The 21,941-nt window shown below is 34.4% G+C and overlaps 1 protein-coding gene across 3 annotated transcripts in view; it reads left to right on the plus strand.

Annotated features, from left to right (window-relative positions):
- AKT3 (AKT serine/threonine kinase 3) overlaps nt 1-21,941 on the plus strand; it is a 392,608-nt gene that overhangs the window by 79,295 nt on the left and 291,372 nt on the right. For 2 of the 3 annotated variants that reach the window (XM_057550151.1, XM_057550143.1), the window contains exon 2: nt 7,862-7,922. The exons of the other annotated variant lie outside the window; for it this stretch is intronic. Coding sequence is in view for 1 of the 2 variants with exons in the window: in XM_057550143.1 (XP_057406126.1) it covers nt 7,862-7,922 (61 nt within the window). In the remaining variant the exon portion in view is untranslated. The remainder of the gene's footprint in view (nt 1-7,861; nt 7,923-21,941) is intronic. 3 annotated transcript variants of the gene reach the window in all.

Genomic DNA, 21,941 nt, shown 5'->3' on the forward strand with positions numbered 1-21,941 from the left:
TTGTTTTGAATTTCTTTTGGTAGGTCTCCCCCCCCTTTTTCTTTTGTTCTCTTGTGATTTGATGAGTATCTTTATTTAGTGTTATGTTTGGATTCCCTTTTCTTTTTTGTGTGTATATCTGTTACAGGTTTTTTGTTTGTGGTTACCATGAGGTTTTCGTATGGCACTCTATATATATACTTGGTTGTTTTAAGTTACTGATCTCTCACTTTTGAATACATTTTAACAACCTTACATTTGTACTCTCTTCCCTTCACAGTTTCTGTTTTTGACATTGTATTTTACATCTAATTGTTCTGTGTATCCCTTATTGTGGATAGAGATGATTTTACTACTTTTGTCTTTTAACCTCCCTACTAGCTTTGTGTGTGTTCATGATTTCCTACCTTTATTGTATGTTTCCGTTTACTGGTGATGTTTTTTATTTCGTAATTTTCTTATTCCTAGTTGTGGCCTTTTCTTTTTCGTGTAGAGAAGTTCCTTTAACATTTGCTGTAAAGCTGGTTTGGTGGTGCTGAATTCTTTTAGCTTTTGCTTGTCTGTAAAGGTTTTGATTTCTTCATCAAATCTGAATGAGAGCCTTGCTGAGTAGAGCATTCTTGGTTGTAGGTTTTTCCCTTTCATCACTCTAAATATATTGTGCCATTCTCTTCTGCCCGCAGTTTCTGCTGAAAAATCAACTGATAGCCTCTATAAACCTTTTTTTAGTGTTGTGTTTTTAAGGTGTATTTATATTGATACACGAAGTTCTGATTTTTTCATTTTCACTACTGCGTGGTTTTGCATGAATAAACCACACTTTTTAAAACTGTTCTGTTGAAGAGCTTTAAGTGGTTGCCAGTTTTTAACCTATTACAAGCAGTGCTGCAACAAATGTTTTTGTACGTTCCCCATGTATATATGAAATTTTTATTGCAAATAGAAAATTGCTAGGTCATAGGGTATGCTCTGCCTTCACCTTTACTAGATTTTGTATATTGTTTTTTGAAGTGGTTGTTAACAGTTTACTTCCACCAGCAGTTTTTGAGACTTTTCTTCTTGTCAGACATAATTTTTGTCATTCTGATGTGTGAGAAATGGTATTTTGGTGTTTTAAATTTGAATTTCTCTGGTTATTAATGGGGTTTCTAGTTCTTTTCATATGTTTGTTGCTACGTAATTTCTTTCATAAATTGCATTTTCTATTCTCTGCCCCACCCCCTTTTTTGTATTAGATGGTTTGTCCTTGTTGATTTGTAGGAATTTTTCAGGAATTGATATTCATTATTTGTTATTTGAATTATAAATATTTTCTTTTAGTTTGTGGCTTGTCCTTTTAGTTGTATGAGTACTAACTGTTTTGTACCAAAACCTTTCATTTTCAATATAGATACATTTGTCAATCTTTTCCTTTATAATTTTGCTTCTGGTATTATTTTTAAGAACTTCCTTTCCTACATTGAGGTTATAACAGTCTTTTTATTTATTGTCTATTGCTGCATAACAAATTACCAGCAAAACCTATTTGGTTAAAAGAAACAATAAATATTTATTATTTCTTTTCATTTCTGGGAGCAGGGTGTTTGTGTGGTTATGATTTTGGTCTCTTATGAGGTTGCAGTCAACATGTCAGTCAGGGCTTCAGTCATCTGAAGGTTTAATTAGGGCTGGAGGACTTGCTTTTAAAGATAGCCTACTCAAATGGCCAGTGAGTTGGTGTAGGCTGTTGGTGGGAGGCCTCAGTTCCTCTTGATGTGATCCTTTACTAGGGCCTCTTGAGTGTTATCATAATTTGGAGGCTGACTTCCCCTGAATGAGTGAGCCAGGAGATCACAGTGGAAACTAATGTCTTTTATGATCTAGGCTTTGAAGTCACAGACTGTCACTCAGCCTGTTCATTGTGGGAGGAGACCATCCTGGGACTGGAATACCAATGTGAGAGGATCATTGAAGGCTGTCTTGGAGCCTCACTGCCAGAGTGTCTTACATTTTTTAATAAGATTCCTAAGAAAGTTATTTCACATTTAGTTCTTCTTTATTCCACCTTGAGGATGTTATGTTTTGTGTGTGTGTGTGTGAGCGGGTGTGTTAAGAAGGGGATCTAATCTTATTATTCTTCTAAAAGTATAATAATTGCCTCAATCTCATTTGTTGAGTAATCCATCATATTGTTCTTTTTATATGTGGGTTTGCTTCTGGGCTCTCTGTACTCTCTTTTAGCCTGCTTTTTTATTCCTGCACCAATACCACTTTACAACAAGTACTGATCTCTCTCAAACTCTTTTTACTCTTCTTCCCTACTGGCTTAGCTCTTCTTGTCTCCAAAGGTTATTAAGAGAGAAATTGTTAAATAAATCCATTTGATTTTTAGAATCAGATTCTATGAAGAGTTCTGCTGGGATTTTGCTTAAGGAATATAAAAGTATAACCCTTTTTTCATTAAAAAATTAATAAGTGCTTAGTAAAGATTTGTGAAATATAGATAAGTTAAAAAAACTTAAAACAAATAAAGCATCCATAACCACATCACCCAAACATCATCATTATTGTAGCATTAAGAATTTTTAAAGTTTTGATTTTGTAAAAACTAAATCTTCTCTGTAACAAAAGCCATCACATATTGGGGAAAAAAATAAGGATTAACATTTTTATTGTAGTGTGTGTCCATAAAACATTAAGATAAATAGAAAAATGGACAAAGAATATGAACAGGCATTTGACAGAGGCGGATATACAGAGAAGTCCATATGCTCATTCCTCAAAGGTTAACATTTTCCACATTTGCATTGTCTTTCTTTTTTCTCTCCTTATCCTCCCTGTCATTTCCTCTCTGTCTCAGTGCTTTGTTCCTCCTTCCCCATCAATATATGGTATTTAAAATATATTTATATAGAAATATTTTAAATATATTTAAAGATACTTAGGTTCAAATACATAGATTTATGTTCTGAACCGTTTGAGACATGATGACCCTTTTACCTTTATGTACTTAAGTGTGTGTTTCCTAAAACTAGGACGTTATCTTACATAATTGAAGTATAGTTATCAAAATTAAGAAATGAACATTGATACAATGCTGTTATCCAGATATTGTCAATAATAACCTTTATAGCCCTCCCTCTCCAAAAAAATCCTGGATCATCATGCAAGAATCATTATGTGACATCATGATGTCTGGTCATGCAACTGATACATCAGTTGTCATGTCTCTTTAGTCTACTTTAATCAGGAAGCACATGATACTGCTTTGTCCCAATCCTGGTGATGTTAACTTTGATCACTGGTTACAATGGTGTCTACCAAGATTCTTCTCCATTGTAAGGTTATTATTATTCCCTCTGTAATTAATAAGAATCTTGTGGTGTGATTTTTTTTTTTTTTATTGATTAATTATTTTTGGCTGCGCTGGCTCTTCATTGCTGTGGGCAGGCTTTCTCTAGTTGAGGCGAACCGGGCCTACTCTTCATTGAGGTGTGCAGTTTCTCATTGCGGTGGCTTCTCTTGTTGCGGAGCACGGGCTCTAGGCGTGCAGGCTCAGCAGTTGTGGCTCGTGGCCTCTAGGGTGCAGGCTCAGTAGTTGTGGCACATGGGCTTAGTTGCTCCGCAGCATGTGGGATCTTCCCGGACCAGGGCTTGAACCTGTGTCCCCTGCATTGGCAGGTGGATTCTTAACCACTGTGCCACCAGGGAAGTCCTGTGGTGTGATACTTTGTGACCATATAAATATCTGGTTACTCCTCAAACTTTGGCCCACGAGTTTCAGCATGCAATTATGGTTCTTGTTTGAGTCAGCTGTTTGTTATTCATGGTGATTTTCTAATTTAGTTGTTCCTTTTTAATTTTAATTGACTTTTCACTACAAAAAAAGGTTCTCCTTCATGAATCCTATTTTATTCAATGGATTATAGTCTTTTCCCATCATTATTAATTCTGAAATGCTCAAATTATCCTAGATTTGGCTCATGTAAGCCCTGAAAAGCTAGCTCTATATTCTTTTGACATGTTCCCATCAATTTGTGAAGACTTTCTGACACAATAAAATATTCCAGGCTCATCATATAGTTTCCCAGCTCTAGAATCAACCATTTCTCCAGGGAGCTCTGATTCCTTTTCGTGGAGAATAGTATTATCTTTCTTTTATTCTTAATTACCTTTATTCTTCATTACTGTATGTTTTTATTCTATCTTGATTTGTTCTATTTTTGCGTGACTAACCATACTGCTTTAATTATTTAAGTTTTATAGTTTAGTTTATTATTTAATTATTAGATCTCTCTGGTAATATTTGACACTAGAGACCAATCATGTCTTCTTGCTTGTACTTCAGAACCTCATAATTCCTGTTTTTTTCTCGACCTGTTTGATTGTTTATGTCATGCTTCTTCTGGATTCTTCTTCCTTGATTACGATTTTAAAAGGTAGATTTCCCTAGGATCCTCTGAGGAACCAGGCAGTGTCACTGCTTATTCATTGCTGGTGGGAAATCTATACTGGTTCTGTTTCTCTGGGGACAATTTGATAATATGTATCAAAATTACAAATGTATATTCCCATCTCAGGAATGTATCCTTCAGGTATATTTTTACATTTTGTAATGATGTATATACAGGGTTATTCATACAAATATTGTATGTAATAGCAAAAGATTTGGAGATTATCCACAATAATCTGAAAACTTTATTGACGTTTTTCTCCCTTTTTCTAGTCATATCTGCATAAGGCTAGATTTTCTTCATATATGTCAACCAAAACAATATATTGTAGTAGAGTGAAACAAAAGCTCAAATGTCCATTAATAGTGGATAGGTTAAGTAAATAATGATACAGCAGTATAATGGAATATTATGCAGTTGAAAAAGAATAGGAAGAATAGTATTTATATGGAAAATCATGGAAAAATCATTGCAAGTAAAAAGGAAAAGAGTAAGGTGCAGAACATATTATACAGCACTTTTTGTGTAAAGGAGGGGAACTAGATTATATAGTTTTATTTGCTCTATTGGCATAAGGAACTCTGGAAGGAAAAAGAAGAAACTAACACTTTTCCCCAGGAAGTTGGGTATGAACTGGGCAGATGACAGAGGTGTGATAAGACTCTTTACTGTATACCTTTTTAATCTGTTTGATTTTTGAGACTTGAAAATATCAGTACCACCTGTTTAATTCAATTTTTTAAACGTCTTACAGTATAACTTACACCTGGTTTTGGCACAGTACGAATTGGGGCTTTTTACTAGTTCTAAACCACTGGCCCACAGCATAAAATGTTTCTCAGCACACTGTATGCAGCCTTTTGTCTCTATAGCTTTATACTTCGCCACTTTTGGCTCCATATTTTACATTCTAGCAACATTGAATTTCTTCTAGTTCTTCTCACGCGTGGCACCGTTTCATACCTGTGTATGTTTTACCTATGTCTTCTTCATATTCGTCTTTTAAGAATCAGTTTGTCATGTTCTGTGGGAAGCTGTTCTGCACCTCTGCAGGCTGAGTTGGGTGATTGTCGTAATACTCTGTGTATTTGTCTAGTAGTGCTCTTATCATATTGCATTTTAACGTTCAGCTCCTTGTATAGTACCTAGACATATAGACCCAAAGATTTGCTTCAATTTTTTTTTTTTTTTAATAACTCTGTGTGTAGGGTATGGGTCATCTCTCAAAGAGCTTGTAGTCTTTAATGGAGACATCCATGTAGGAATGTAACGTAAGACAGAGAGTAATAAGTGAGACAATAAGCAAGGTTATATTTCCGAAGAAGTTCTTTTACATGGGTCTTGAAGATGTGCCATGGTCCAGACGGAGACATTTTAACAGGACCTGTTAAAGAGCAGCACATAATCCGGTGTAGCTTCAGTGTAGGGAGTCATGACTCAAGGTGAATTGGGAAGGAAAGGAAAAACAGGGACAGATTGTGAGAGACCTAACATTCTAGTCTGAGGAATTTAAATAGTATCTTGTAGGCAGAGTAGGACTATCGAATGTTTTTGAACAAGGAGCCAATCCGATCTGTGTTTTAGGATGATTACTTTTATACTTTCTGTAGAGTGGTTTGAAAAAGGAAGCTATGAGAGACAGGGGCATCTGTTCAGATATTTTATACTGTAAACTACAGTGTTGAATATGGGATCAAAAACGAACAGGCAGCTACATTTTCAAACTCCATGTTTTTGTCCATATAGTCCATTCAACCTAGAATGATCTCTTATTCCAAAAGTGATATTCTATTCGTCTTTGAAGAGACAGCTTATATGTAACATCTACTAGTAATCCCTGATAAATTCCCTCCAATTGTAATTAATTGTACCCTGTTCTGACTGCCTTTCATTTACTTATGACTTTTCTCATACTCTACCTATCTCATAATAGTTGTCTCATTCACCCCTGGAATTAATTGCTTCCTTCTGGAAACCTTTGTGTTACTTTATTTGACCTACTCATACAACACTCAACACATTGTATTATTGTTTGATGTTTTTTCTGTTTATTTCAATAAACGTTTCTTGGGTACCAAACCTGGAGGAATTCATACTTTGGCAGTCCATATGTTTGTTTATAATATATGATTAGATGTATGAGTTTTTTAGGGCAACTTTATTTTGATCTCTTGCACATAACATAGTTGGTTACTTATTAGGAACTCAATATTGTAGAGACATGAGTGGAACAGTATTAGTTAAAAGCCAGGTTTAAATCCCGACTCTACCACTGTAGCCTGGATCCTCTGTAGGGAAGTTATTTAGCCTATTTAAGCCATAGTTTTCTCACTTGTAAAATGGGGAATTAGTCAGCTTGGGCTGCCATGACAAAATATCATAGACTGGGCAGCTTAAATGACAGAAAGTTATTTCTCACAGTTCTGGAGGCTGTGAAGTCTGAGAGCATGGTTTCAGCATTTTTGGGTTCTGGTGAGGACTTTATTCCTGGCTTGCAGGCAGTACCTTTTTGTTGTGTTCTCACATGGTGGAAAGAGACACAACAAGCTCTCGGATGTCTCTTCTTATAAGGGTACTAACGCCATCGTGAGGGCCCCACCCTTGTGACCCCATCTAAACCTAATTTCTTCCCAAAGGCCCCATCACGTTGGGGGTTAGGCTTTCAACATATGAATTTGTGGCGGGGGCACAAACAGTCCATAGCACTATCTTATACAGTGGTTTTGAGAATTAAATAATTTATGGAAAGCATTTAGCACTGTGCCTCTAACATAAAAAGTGATGTGTTTAACCTGTTGTCATCATTGTCATTATTTTGACTTGGCATAAATTTTGTATATGGGGTAATGGAGGAAAATTAGAGATGCATTAGTGATTTTTCTCTTCATTGATGGAGGATATGTGATCATATTAATTATGAAGGGAAATGTAAAGAAGAGGAGGATTGTAGGCATTCTGATTAGAGGTACTTTCTTCACTCTATCAAGAGACAAGGAGAAGATGGATGCAGATGTTAGGTTTATAGATGTAGCATAAAAATGCTAAGAGTAGAAGAAAAGAGAACCTTTAATATTCTTTATATGTATATGATCTTTAAAATGCAATTCTTAATTGTTTTTATTCAAATCTTTATTTTTCTTTTCTCTGATTTCATTGATAAGGGTGTTTTTCTGTGAGCCCAGGAAGGCAGAAGTATCATTTATATCTTCATCCACAAATAATACTAAATTTGTTTTGCTGGATTTTGAAAAGTTCTGTTTCAAACATTTTGAATCTTAGACATATTTTGACATTTTAGAGTTGGAGTATAATATATTCCTATCCTCTAGCTTGTGGATTTACTTTCTCCTCTCTAAGTTAATGAATCAAGGGTTTATTAGCCTTTCTAGAACTTTAAGTATCTCTAATTCTTTCACTTTTGGCAATAATTCTCCACATTTACTTTATAGAGTCCCTTTGGTGGAGCCCACAGGCGGAGAGGAAGCACAGGATTCATAAGATGGAGGGCGGGTGAGTGACTGAGAATTTGGGCTGGACTTGGAAAAAAAGTGGTAGTGGTTGCACCTTAATAATAGGAATAAATTTGAAGTGTAAGTTGGGACATTACATTGTCTTGGTCAGGTCTGTAAAGATAATGGAATGGTTTTGAGTTTTTTCTTTATGTAAATTTATTAATAATTTATATGACATAGCTATCATGCCATCTGTACTACGATTTTATCAAAATTCACACTGTGAGCACACAGTTGACAGTTTGCAGGAACATAGAGCAAATAGTTTATCCTAGACTACATCTTTTCTTTGGTAATAGTGGTCAAAAATACATCATTAAATTGTGGTTTGGGACTTATCTTTTTTGTTTTCATAACAGAAATTTCACCTCTTAATAATATAACCTTAAATTGGCATGCAGGTTTACTGATGAATTTATGGATTTTCTGTGAGTGTATGTAGTGGTATGTAGTTAGATGAGACTGATTGTAATATTATAAAGTAGAAAAAGTTTGTCTCTAGGACCCTTTCACTGCTTTTTCCTTTTTCCTTCAACCTCCTCATTTAGGAGTTATCCTCCATAGGCCTTTCCCTGTTTTATCTCTATCAAAATAAATCCCCCAGTACTTTAGGGCCTTGACAGGTTATCTTTGAAAGACAAATAGATACATTAAATGGCAGATTTTTTAACATTTAATTGGGGCTTTTGAAAATCCAAACAGAATTTCCTTATGGTGAAACTTGAAACATTGACTGACATCTGTTGGGAGAAATATTTTCAGCCAAGAGAGTTTTCTGACTCTGCTCCTTAAGTGACAACCTGTTGCCAGGTAGGAAGGGAACGAACACTGTTACATGCTAGTGTCTGAGCATCTGTGCCAGGTGCTTTATACAATATCATTTGATCCTCACAGGGAGCTTTGTGAGATAGGCATTCTTATTCACATTTAACAAAAGAGGATCTGAAAGAGTCACAGACAGGTGAAGTGACCTTCCTAAAGAGGTCACATCGGAGGCACATCTTAAAATCAGGACTTTCAGACTCCAAAGCTTTTACATTTACCAGTAGACCAGTATTTGACAGTCATTTTATTTTTTTTGTTTAATCTGTAATTCTTTTTGGTGAACATAAAATATCTTGCCCTCAAGAATTCCTTTACGTGTTTCTATAGAGAGGGTTCCCCATCTCCTTCGTAAGACACCACTTAGATCCTGCTGCTTGTGGTTGATTAGTCTCGAACTTTTTATTGTGTTTTTGGCTAGGAGTATAAAATTGCCTTATTAGCAGAGATGGTCAACACTACAACATTCAGCTCTAAACGTATTGAGTTAGATTTGTTTGTTTTTAGCAGATTGGCCAACTTTGAAGTTTGTACTTAGAGTAAGGCAGTGTATGACATATACTTCCTAAGTACATATACTCTAAGTGTATATACAATATGACAACTGTATATATGTGAACTATAACATTTGGGAATTATCACAGCAAGAATGAATACATTTCTCGTTATTGATACTTTTGAACAGGTATGTTCAGTATTACAAAACATTTTGAAAATGTTCATTCGACAAAGAATTATAAAGTGCTTGCTATGTGCCAGGGCTATACTAAATTCTACACTGAACACAACACTAAAAACACATGGTTTCTGCCCTCAGTGAGATGATAGTTTAGAAGGGAGACAAACTTGTGAGGTAACTATTAAAATACGCTATAATCATTACAGTTACGGAGTCGTGTAGAAGGAAGAGTGGGTGCACTATGGAAGGACAAGTTAATTGTGCTTGGGTGACTCGGAAAGATTTTGAGAAGAGGTAGTTTAAACTGAAGGCCGAATATATTCTTGACTACAGGACAATTCATGATCTGCTCAAACATATTGTATACACAACATTTGCACGGACAGCATTTCCCTTACTTGTATGCATAAATGTAGTATTAAGTTTGAACACTTAGTGTTTTCCCTTTACCTCTAAATCATACATCCTCCATATATCTTTTAGAAGGCTTCTCCTGTAGTTGCTTGTTTCCCTTTATTTTTCTGTTCTGCTGCTGTAAAATTTCTCTGGTTTTTGGAAAGAGGCAGACTAATTGCTGGATAGTAGAGGAAAGTTAAATTTATGATGATTGCTCTATTTCTGCATTCATTACAACAGTTAGTAGTGAGTGAAGCATCACAATGATGGTGGGAAATGGTGAGGAGAGCAGGGTAATGGAGCTAGGCGCCTGATCGCTTTATTATTTTTACTGTTGCACAAATGGTTTTCTTCTATTTAGAATAATCTAAGGACTGAAAGTATGACTAGCTATGTTCTTGAGCTGAAAGTGAAGTTAGAAGACAGTTGTCTGGAGGGAAACATTGCATTCAGTGGTATATTAATTATTTCCTGGCCCATTTTGATTGTAAGGCTTTTTGGTGAATTATACTTATGAAGAGTTCCCCTATGATTAAGTATTAGGATACGTGCCTATCTGTCTCTACTATACATGCTGGTTCTCATAGGCAGACACATTGGCAGATGTTAAGGCAATTCAGTTTAGTTGAGAAACCGCATGATATTATGGAAAGAGCCCTGCACCAGATGTTAGGAAAGCTGAATTCCAATCCTGCCTCTGGCTCTTAGGTAATTTGTTCTCTGCCTTTGAGCTAGTCAGGTAACCTCTCTTAGGCCTCAGTTTCTTGCTTTTTAAATACTAGGTTAGGATAATGCTCCCTAAGGTATTGCTCAACTCACACTTTAATCATTTTATTATTGACAAGGGATTTATTCACCTACCAAATCTTTATTGAGTGCTTTCATATTTCAGGTTCTGTGCTAGGTAGGTATAGTCAAAAAGAGACATGGAGGATAGTCATAGATCAATGGGAGAAAACTGAGAGTTGAGAAACTTATACAGCTCTGGTAAATTTTTGACAAAGGTAGCAAGACCATTCACTGCAGGAGAATAGCCTTCCACAAATGATGCTGGTACAACTGGATTTCCACATGCAGAAGAATCAATTTAGACCCCTACCTCATACTGTATACAAAAAATAACTCAAAATGGATTAAAGACCTAAACATAAAAGCTGAAACTATAAATCTCTTAGAAGAAAATGCATAAATCTTTGTGATCTTGGAATGGGCAGTGGTATTTTAGATTTGATACCAAATGCATGAAGCAACCAATGAAAAATTGATAAATTGGACCTCATCAAAATTAAAAACTTATATGTCAAATGACACTCTTAAGGAAGTGAAAAGACAACCCACAGGATGGGGAAAACATTTGAAAATCATATAGCTGATAAAGGTCTAGTACCCAGAGTATATCAAGAATTTTTATAACTCAATAATAGAAAGACAGCCCAAATTAAAAATGGGCAACGGATCTGAATTGACATTTTTCCAAAGAAGATACACAAATGGCCAATAATTCATGAAGAGGTACTCAACATCATTAGCCAGCAGAGAAATGGAAATCAAAATCACATGAGATATCACTTCACACCCATTAGGATGGCACTAATCAAAAAGATGGATAATGAAAAGTGTTGGTGAGGATATGAAGACATTGGAACCCTCATACACTGCTTGTGGGATTGTAAAATGGTGCAGCTGCTTTGGAAAACAATTTGGCAGTTCCTTGAAAACTTAAACAGAGTTATCATATGATCCAGCAGTTTCGTACCTAGGTATATACCCAAGGAAATTGAAATCATATGTTTATGCAAAACTTGTATATGAATATTCATAGTAGCTTTATTCATAAAAGCCCCAAAGTGGAAATAACCCAGATGTCCAGTAACTGTTGCATGGGTAAACAAAATATGGAATAATCCATAAAATGGAATATTATTTAGCCAGAAAAGTAATGAAGTATACATGCTATACCATGGATGTACCTTGAAAACCTTATGCTAAGTGAAAAAAGTTGGATATGAAAGGCCACATATTTTATGATTCCATTTATATGAAATGTCCAGAATGGGCAAATCCATAGAGACAGAAAGTAGTTTAGTGGTTGTCAGGGCTAGGAGGAAGAGGGAATGGAGAGTGACTGCTAATGGCTGCTAATGGGTTCAGGGTTTCCTTTTAGCGTGATGAAAAATTCTGAAATTACTGATGATGGTTATACAACCTTGTGAATATATTAATACTAAAAACAAAACTGTACACTTTAAAATGGTAATTTTATGGTATGTGAATTATATCTCAATAGTTTTTTTGTTTTTAAAAGACATGGTCCTTTCCTTCATGGTGCTAAAATGAACTGTTAATACGATAGGGATAATAAAGGGTTCCATGGGAGGATACAGTATGACATTCTGTCCTACTGTGTGGAGTTGGGGGTCAGACTCCTGGAATAAGTAACATTTAAATGGAGACCTGAAGAATGAATTGAAGTTACGTAGGTGAAAAAACTGGTATAGTGGAAATTAGGAAACAGGGACGAATATATCAGAATTAATAGCTTAAAGCCAATTTTAGTTCTAACAGGTATAGGGCTCCTACCTCTGGCACTATGTAAGATTGTCACAGATCTTTTACCTTGAGTAATTTAATTATCCTATAATGTGTGTTATGAAAAAATTATATATCTTAACCTTCTGGGGAAAACATTTATTTTTCATGATTTGATTCTAAGTATTTAAAAATTTTAGTGTATGACATTTTATAATTTTAAATTTTCATGAAACCAGAGATAGATTCTATAATTTGTTTATGCTGGGTTTTTTTTTCTCCCCTTTATTTGTATATTTTATAAGCCAAGTTTTCAACCTTACTTCATATAAAAATTCTACTGTTTTCTTTCCTTTTGACAGTTTGAGGTTAATTTCAGATCTTTGTAAGCATTATTTGCTATAGAGTTGGGATAAATACAAATGTTTGTTTCTCTTTGCTGTTAGGTAATAAAGTATTTTATTAAGAAGAAATTTCAAACATATACAAAAGTAGAGAGAATAATATTGTCACCACCCATGTAATCAACACCAGCTTCAAAAATTTCCAACTCAGAGCCAATCTTATTTTATTATATACCCACCTATTCCTTCACTTCCTAAATTATTTGGAAGCAAATCTCAGAAGTTATATCACTTTATATGCATGTTCATATATCTCTTAATGAGAAGAATTATTTTCTTTTTAATATGTATTATTGAGTATTTTTTAACTTGGAAATTTTTCCATATGAAAACAAATTATTTAAAAAGTTATCTCTTGCTGGAAATGAATAGCTAATTTGTTACTCTTTTATATGGTTTTAAAATTTGCTTATATACAGTGTTCATTTCTTCTAATAAATATTAGGTATGCTTATAAAATGATAAAGTTGATGTTATGAGAATGTGGTTCATAGTCTTTATGTTCCTCGTTGTGATTAATTATGATTAACTAGGACTTAGGCATGGTAAAACTTTACAGCCAGTAGTTATGTCCTTTTACCGTATTCAGTGGGCTTTTCTGCTTCGCCTTATGGGAGTGTCTGTATCATTTAACATTATGGGCTACCAGTCCTTGTTGAACACACATCTCTCTTGGCTTCCCTGACATTTGACTTTCTTGGTTCATCCCTGTATTGGAGTGCTCTTTTACTGACACATTATTTTTTGATATCCACTACATGCGACTATATCTCATTCTTATTCTGTTCTTGAGCCTCTTCTGTTCTCTCTGCAAACTCTTATTTCTGCTGTCATGCTGCATGACATCATAAACATACATTATGTATGTATTAGTGAATCCCAAATATTTGTTACTAGTCAATGAAAGAACCTCTCTTTAATGTTCTAGTTGATTATTTAAAATGTTCCCATGGATATCCCATTGTCATGATAAATTCAGATTTTCAAAATTTTCATCTTTTTTTTTCATTAATACTGATTCCCCTTCACCTTTCCTCTATTGACAAATTATTAGACTTCTTCAAATCACTAGGCTAGAAATATTCATACCTTCCTCCTCTTTCAACCTCCTATGCACATCCTATTATCTTGTTCTGTTAACTCTTCCTTCAAAATGTTATTTGCATTTTCATTATTATTACCTATTCTTAGCATTTCCTTTAGGAAATTTCCTAACTACCTTTAGGTCATCTAAGTGCTCTTCTCTGTGATTCCCTAAACCCTGTGTGTTCTCCACAGTCAAGATGATGTATATACATGTCTCTCCCTTATTAGAATTCATACTCTTCAGGGGCTAAGATTGGATTTCATTCATGCTGCGACCATAGTACATGAGACATAGTAATATTCATTAAATTGTTAATTGAATTGAATTGGATTTCTAATCTCTTTACCTACTGTATAATATCCTGTAATATCTAGCTAAGGTCTTGTCTTTCCCTTGCAGTGCATCCTATATAAAGTACTCTTTGAGAATCCAATAAAAGCACTACAGTCTCTATCAATGTGCCCTGTAAATTTCTGTCATGGAACTTATTGCAATCTAAAATTATTGTTTATTTTCTTTTTTATTATCTTTCCCCCCTTTGAATGTATTTCCTGTGATGGTAGGGACCATGTCAGCCTTACACATTTTATATATACATTCTAATATATATGTAAGTATACATTTTAATATAACCTTGCACAGGGTAGGACCTTAATAAGTACCTATTGAATATGAATGGGTATGCTTCCTGCTTAGTTGAGAGCAGTGCACTTATATGTAATACAAATAATTTCACAGCAGTTACAAACCTTAAACTTTGAATCTTTGTTTTATTGTTACCAGACTGATTTTTTTTTTTTTTTTTCTTTTTTGGCCATGCTGTGGTGCTTGCGGGATCTTAGTTCCCTGACCAGGGATTGAACCCGGGCCCTCAGCAGTGAAAGTGCAGAGTCCTAACCACTGGACTGCCAGGGAATTCCCAGACTGATTTTTTCTAAAACAGTACTTTCGTTGGTAAAAAGTCTAGTCAAACTCTTCTACCAGACATAAGACAGGTTCTGGGAATACAAAGATAAATAAGAACATCATTCCTGATTTTTATGGAATTTTGGAATAAAGAGAAAGAAATGCTTAAATATCCTTGCGGAGGTCATGGAAAGCTTCCTAGAGGACATCTGGTATCTCTAAGGTTTTTTCAGCTCAAAAATTGTATAATTCATAGGTGCCATTTTCCTTAGCAGTAACAAAAACTTTGGTAGCCACAAAGAAAAGACTGACTGCTACCAGCAGGATATTCTTGGCTGTTCCCATGGCTGCCCTCATTCTGACTAATTTGAATATTTACTTCAACCTAAGTAGTAACTTTGGAATTGAAATCTAATTCCTTACTAGATAGAGATTATTTTTAGATTACCCATTATTTTGTTAGCTGGGATAACTCGAAGGAGAATTCAGCAGTGTTGTACATGGCCTTACTGAAGCCAGTACAAGCTTTCCTTGTTTGTGGTTTGTTTGCTTTTTGTTTGGTTAACAAGGGAATTAGGAGATATTTGCACTTAGCACTACTAATACACTATTTTTATACTTAATTTATACAACCAATTTACTTATTTTTGTTTTCACTTTCATTCCCATTAGAAGGTAAGCTCTGTGAGAGCAGAATTTTTGTCTGTTGTGTTCATTGCTCAATAAATATTTGTTGAATGAATACTTAAGAAGTCTATTGGTAGCCTTAACAGAGTAGTTCGAATAAAATAGTGGGGATGGAAGCTGGTTTACATGGTTGAGGATAGCCTGAGCTGATAGTGATTTAAAAATCAAACAAGAATAGGTTTTTTCCCCTCCTTTTAAAACATGTGATAAAGAATATTTATGAAAATTCCCTTCTTAGCCACTTTTGTTTCTTTTTACTGCTGATAGCTTGTCAAATCTCTTTAAAATGAGCATGTCCTATTAGGTTTCTTTTTTGTAATTTATATAGGTTTCCTAATCATTAAATTTATTTATTACTGTAAGTCATATGATCTCAACTTCTTATGACTTTTTAGATTTTTGAGAAAATGAAAATTTTAGCTGTTCTTTTCTTTAACCTAAATATAGCTGTGAAATGATGTATCAGTAAATAGTTTTAGACCTTAGATTAATTTTATTTTTTAAAATTGCTAAGCAAATGTGTACCAAAAGTAAATATGTGTAAAAATGTCTTTACATTATTCAAAATTCTAAAATTAGACATCTGTCTAATGATTGTTGTTCTACATTTTGCTAAATGATTAATAGTAATTAAAAGGTTAAATATAAGCTGAAGAAAGCTTTGAATTTTGAAATATTTGCAACAGCTAGTAATCTGACTGATGCAGACGTTTTTGTCAAAGTTGAAAAAGTTAGAGCTAATTAATTTCTTGGGAGACATATGATGAAATTGTAGGTGTGATAACATATTTGAGTAACATATGGTAGTTATGGGGCACCTTTCTAATGATTGAGCAGCCAGTTAAATACAGACTTTTTTGGTTGTTTTTCTTTCATTATCGTTCTTTGTTACTGTGTATTTTTAAATAAATTTAACTTTCCGGAGGTCAGTACTCAGGATTTAATGATTTATATTTAAAATATTAACATGAACACTTTACTCTGAATTGGCATAAATTTAGTAAAAAATTTTCTTAAAAATACATCCCTTTTTTTCCCTCAGCATATGCATGTATTATACTTACATGATTAAAAACAAATTCGGGGGCTTCCCTGGTGGCACAGTGGTTAAGAATCCGCCTGCCAATGCAGGGGGCACGGGTTCGAGCCCTGGTCCAGGAAGATCCCACACGTCGCAGAGCAGCTAAGCCCGTGTGCCACAACTACTGAGCCTGCACTCTAGAGCCCGCGAGCCACATCTACTAAGCCCTCACTCTAGAGCCCGCGAGCCACAACTACTCAGCCCGTGTGCCACAACTACTGAAGCCCGCGCGCCTAGAGCCTGTGCTCTGCAACAAAGAGAAGCCACTGCAATGAGAAGCCCGTGCACCACAATGAAGAGTAGCCCCTGTTCACCACAACTAGGGAAAGCCCGTGTGCAGCAACGAAGACCCAACACAGCCAAAAATAAATAAATAAAATAAATTAATTAAAAAAAAATACAATATGCTCTTTAAAAAAAAAAAAATTAAAAAAAAATCCAGTGTTTGGGGGATTATACTCTCAGTACACATTGTTTAACTCAAATTACCCTTGAATGAAGATCCCCCCAATGTTATGCGGTTACCTTTGATATACATACAGCACATATAGATACATATTTTAAAAATTTAGCTGTATTTTTCTCTCATAAGGATTCACTATTTGTATTTGGACTAATTTCCTTCCTTCCAGTCTTACTTTCTGAATACTGCTTGATTCCGACAACAGATTAAAAAGGAAATAACCATTCTGTTTTTAAAATAGTATCTAATACCTTGGTAGAGGAAGTTCTGAGTTAAGAATTTTGCAATAGAGACAAGTTAAGTAGTGACTTAGAGTTTTTCATTTTTTTAAAAGTTGGATTTTTACCAAAATTTTTATGATTGTGATCTAGTGTATAAATTAAAAATTTCTAACTATCATTCAAAAATATGCACAGTAAAATAAGTTCAGGATGGAAATGCTTCTGTTGTGCTGCAGAGCCAGCCACTGGAGGGTGTTCAAGTTAACTTCTCTTGGTCTCAATATTCTGCTGATTAGGTTGATGAAATGAAAAATAAATGTGAAGGCTGTGCTTTTCTAAGTCTTCTGATATTCAATGAAAAGTGGTATTTGCATCTAAAATGAAATAAACTGAAAAGGAATATAATTTTAAACCTTAAAGGAAAGGTATTGTGAAAATTCTAGAGTTATGAATGAGATAAATATAACATTCCTTTGGTTTCTAATCTAGAAACTATTCAGAATCTTACTGTATTTTTTAATATTCTTACTTTAAAAATTTTCATACAGTTAGAGGATCTAACGTGTCTAGAAACCTCCCAAATTGATTTACTAAACGTTTTTATAGTACCACAATTGTTTTCATTTAAATTTGAGTATCCTACAAATAATTTTGGTATGGACATCTGTTCTATGAATTCTTCCCTGTTCTGAATCTGCTGCAAAGTTTTCCTTGTCAGTTGACATGCTTTTTTAGCGCATGGTGACAAAGACAAATATTCATGAGGGGACTGCTGGAGTATTTTGCTCCAGCTGGGCTCTGAACTTAAGCCTTAAGTAGTAAAGGTGAACTTTCAAGTGACTCACAATAAAGCACTTACTTTCTCATTAATTTAATAAAATTTCTAAAATTTGGATTATTACCTAATTATCTGTGAACACTGAGTCTTAAAGATAGCAGGATTTTCTGCATATAGCTTACCAGTTTGAAAAATGACTTTAGAGATTTATTCCAGTGCTGTAAATTTTAAATAATTTAATTGGTAAGATTGTTATGGTGATTAGCATCTCCAGAAATAAAATCCTAGTGAATAGACTATTCACTTTTTAGAACTTATGAGAGTTTCAGTAGAGTAAAATAATGATTTAGAAATTAATTGATTGGTTTTTTTAATTATCTACAATAATAATCATTAAGTTGGATAATTTAAAAAATTAAAGTAATAATCCGTATAATTCTAGTAGTAGGCAGTATTTAAAGACGAATGGAAAGATGATAGTTTTTCATTCAGTAGGAAAATTTGATATTTGATTTGGTTTCATAGTTGAATAATTTACTTAGACATAGCATTTTTTTGCTTTATAAGTTGTTAAAATATTTTTTATTCTGGTAAGTCTTTATGTCATAAAGTAAGTAAATGACAGATATCAAATCCATAAGCCAACATTAAAATTCACTATAAAACTTGGCCCCAATTCTGAAAGCTATGGTTCATTCTAGAAATGTTTCTGGAACAGTTAGTGAATGATTTTGGAAGATGAGATTTGCATTTTAAATACAGTGTCAACAGTCTTTACCTTGCCATGCATAATTTGTGTTACCAGATGTGCTGAGGTCAGTGTTTTAACCATTCACATCTTATTTTCTGAAATTACTTAGTAACTCTTGAAGGGATTTATGATCAAAAAGAAGGTTTTGAAGGAAAGTATGTTAAGAGTCTTATTAATAGTATGGAAAGCAGTCCATTTTGTGGAGCATGATGTGCTCTGTCACATGGAAACATTTTTTTTGGATGCTTTCATAGCCATCTGTAGAGGGTGGATATTTGATTATACATAAGTCAGATAAAAAAGATAATTTTGACATTGTCTTTGCTTCCCTAAATACCTTGCTTCTGTGAAATGGTGTGTTAGCTTGATCACATCATTACAAAGGAGTTTCATAGTTGGCAATTAAAAGTATGTATAGTAAATTCGTTGTTTATGATTTTTAGTATTTTCTGTTGACAAGAAAAATTTTAAGAACAGATGATCATCAATCTAGCCTGAGAATTAATGATTTTTTTTTGCCTCTGGAATGAAAGATTAATAAACATATTTAAAGTCTATCCATTTCATGTAATTTATTCACTAAATATGTGCCAGAACTTCTCAGAAACTCAGGATTACTATGAAACTATTATATTTATTCTTTTGAAACTTGGGGGAAAATGTAGATGCTTTATTCATTTACAATTACCAGGTATACTGACAAAAATCTGTTATTTTGACTTAGAAATTATCCTAGCATCGTAATTTCTAATGAGATATTGGATTTGGACTAGTTCAGGCAGCAAGAAAGATTCTAAGATAAAGGAACTTAAATTCTGTGCACTTTGTCTTCAACAATAAAATACTTACATTTCTTAAATGCATATATGTTACTATATTCTTTAAAATACATTCATATTATTTTCCTTGAAAAAATTGTCTTTAAGTTAGATGGTATCTCTTTGTGGCTAACGTTAAATCCTTACTATGTATCAGGCATGGTGCTGTGTGCTTTGCATATAGTATGTCATTTTATGTGTTTAAATGTTAAGGATAGAACAGAGAAAGATCATTAGACCTCTGGCTATAGTCATGGGGGTGATCTTTCTTATTTAGGCTCAGACATTTAGATAACTGGGACAGGTCCTTCATTGGTGCATATTGATGATGCAGCTGACAGATGATCCCCCAGGGTTTTAGGAAATCTTTCTAAACTATTGTTCCTTGCTTGACTGAGTTTTCAGGAGCCAGGGAAGATATTCTATCAACTCCCAAGTTTTAAACTTAATATTTGGGATTCAGTAAGTACTTGGAGCAAGGGTGAAGGGGAAGGGCTTACCAAAATGGGAGCTGAGTCTCATCTCTGCCAGCTGTTCTCCATCTATTCATTTCTTCATTCAGTCAAGAAATACTTATTGAGTACCTACTGTGTTAATGGAGCTCACATACAAGTGAGGGAGATAACAAATAAAGATAAATACATAAAGCATATGATATGTTAGACAATAGAGAAAAATCAAGTCTGGGAAAGAGGATATGAAACATCAAGGTTGGCAGCGGTGGGGTGGGGGTCATCTGGGTTGAAATTTTAGATAGGATGGCCTGAAGGATTAAGTTAGTACTAGCCGTGTATGGGGGACATCCATTCCAGAAAGAGGTTAGCTAGTGTAAAGACCTTGTGACAGGTCTGCCCCACAGATGACCGCTGTGGGGCTTCACTAAGTAATTCCCTCAGTGTGCTTCATCATATCCTGTTGCATCTCAGATTGATAAACATGGGCCAGGGGAGAGGTTTCATTTGGTAAGATGTACCTACTATGATGTATACCTTATTAGTGAGCGAAGTCTAGTCCTCCAGTACCTGATTGCTGGGCTTCTTTGATTTGTGCAGGAAGTTAGGCAGGGCATGTAGCACAACCATGGCCCCTTCATACCTGGGAATGCATATTCTTAGGCAGAAGCCATTGCCTTTGTTAGCCAGGTGTTTTCTCAACTGACAGGATGGGCCACCTAAAGTATAAAACCACATCATGTACCTACAGTGCAGTTTGGGAGTATTAGGGTAAATTGTTTAGAAGTAGTATGGTATAAAAGTTAGGTGCCTTTATTAATATGTAAGATGCATTCTATCCATACTATTTATTGTCTGAAGAAATAATATTTAATCCATAGTAGTATATATTCTTTAATATCACAGAAATGTAGCTACCTTGCTGGTAGGAGTGATTGTAAAATAGCAACTGATTCTCTTAAGTTACACATAAAATCAGCATCTTTATAGGTGCTTATGGCTCTTGGTCTAGTTTTTTTCCCCTCAGCTCTTAATATTCCCCTTCTCCTTTAAAAAATTATTGTGTTTAAAAATGTAATACATTTAGACCAGAATAGTGCTTCATACATAGACTTACAGTAAGATGAAAGAATATGAATTGAACTTTCAACTGGTCACCATGCAAATGAAGAAACAGAATATTTCCAGTACCCCAGGAGCCATCTATAAGTCCTGCTCACATCCTCTTTTCCTTCCCCTAAAGGTAAATGTTCTCCTGACTTTTATGGTATTAAATTACCTAGTTTTTACAATATTATAGCTTTAGCAGTTATATATGTCTCCTTAAACAATACAGAATTTTTCCTCTGTTTGGTTTATGTAAATTGGGATAGAACTTTATGCATTCTTTTGTATCTTATTTCTTTCACTCAATATTAGGTTTGTAAGATTCATCCGTATTTAGTGTAGTTTTAGTCCATTAATTTTCTTTGCTGTATAGTATTCCATTGTGTTATTGTACCACAACTTACTTATCCTATTGCAGAGGGGCATTTGAGTTGTTTCTAATTTGTTATTACAAACTATGCTACTCTGAACATTCTTATACATGTCTTCCTGGTGAATATATGTGCACATTTCTATAAGGGTTTATATCCAGGAGTGGAATTACTGAGTCACAGGGAATATATATACTCAACTTTATTAGAATATGAAAAACTGTTCTCCAAAATGGGTGTACCAATGTCCATTTTTGCCAACAGTGTTTGCTCTATATCATCTCCAGTCTTTTATATTACCAGATTTCTAGTTTTTGCCAAAATGGGGTGTGTGTGTGTGTTAGTGTCTTATGGTGGTTTGTATTTGTCATTCCCTGATTGCTAATGAGGTTGAACATTTTTTTTTCACATTTGTCATTCTTTCATTTATTCTTATATCTTAAGATCTTTTATCTGGGATTGTGT

Source organism: Balaenoptera acutorostrata, chromosome 1, assembly GCF_949987535.1.
Source record: "Balaenoptera acutorostrata chromosome 1, mBalAcu1.1, whole genome shotgun sequence".
In the NCBI taxonomy this organism is placed as follows: Eukaryota; Metazoa; Chordata; class Mammalia; order Artiodactyla; family Balaenopteridae; genus Balaenoptera; species Balaenoptera acutorostrata.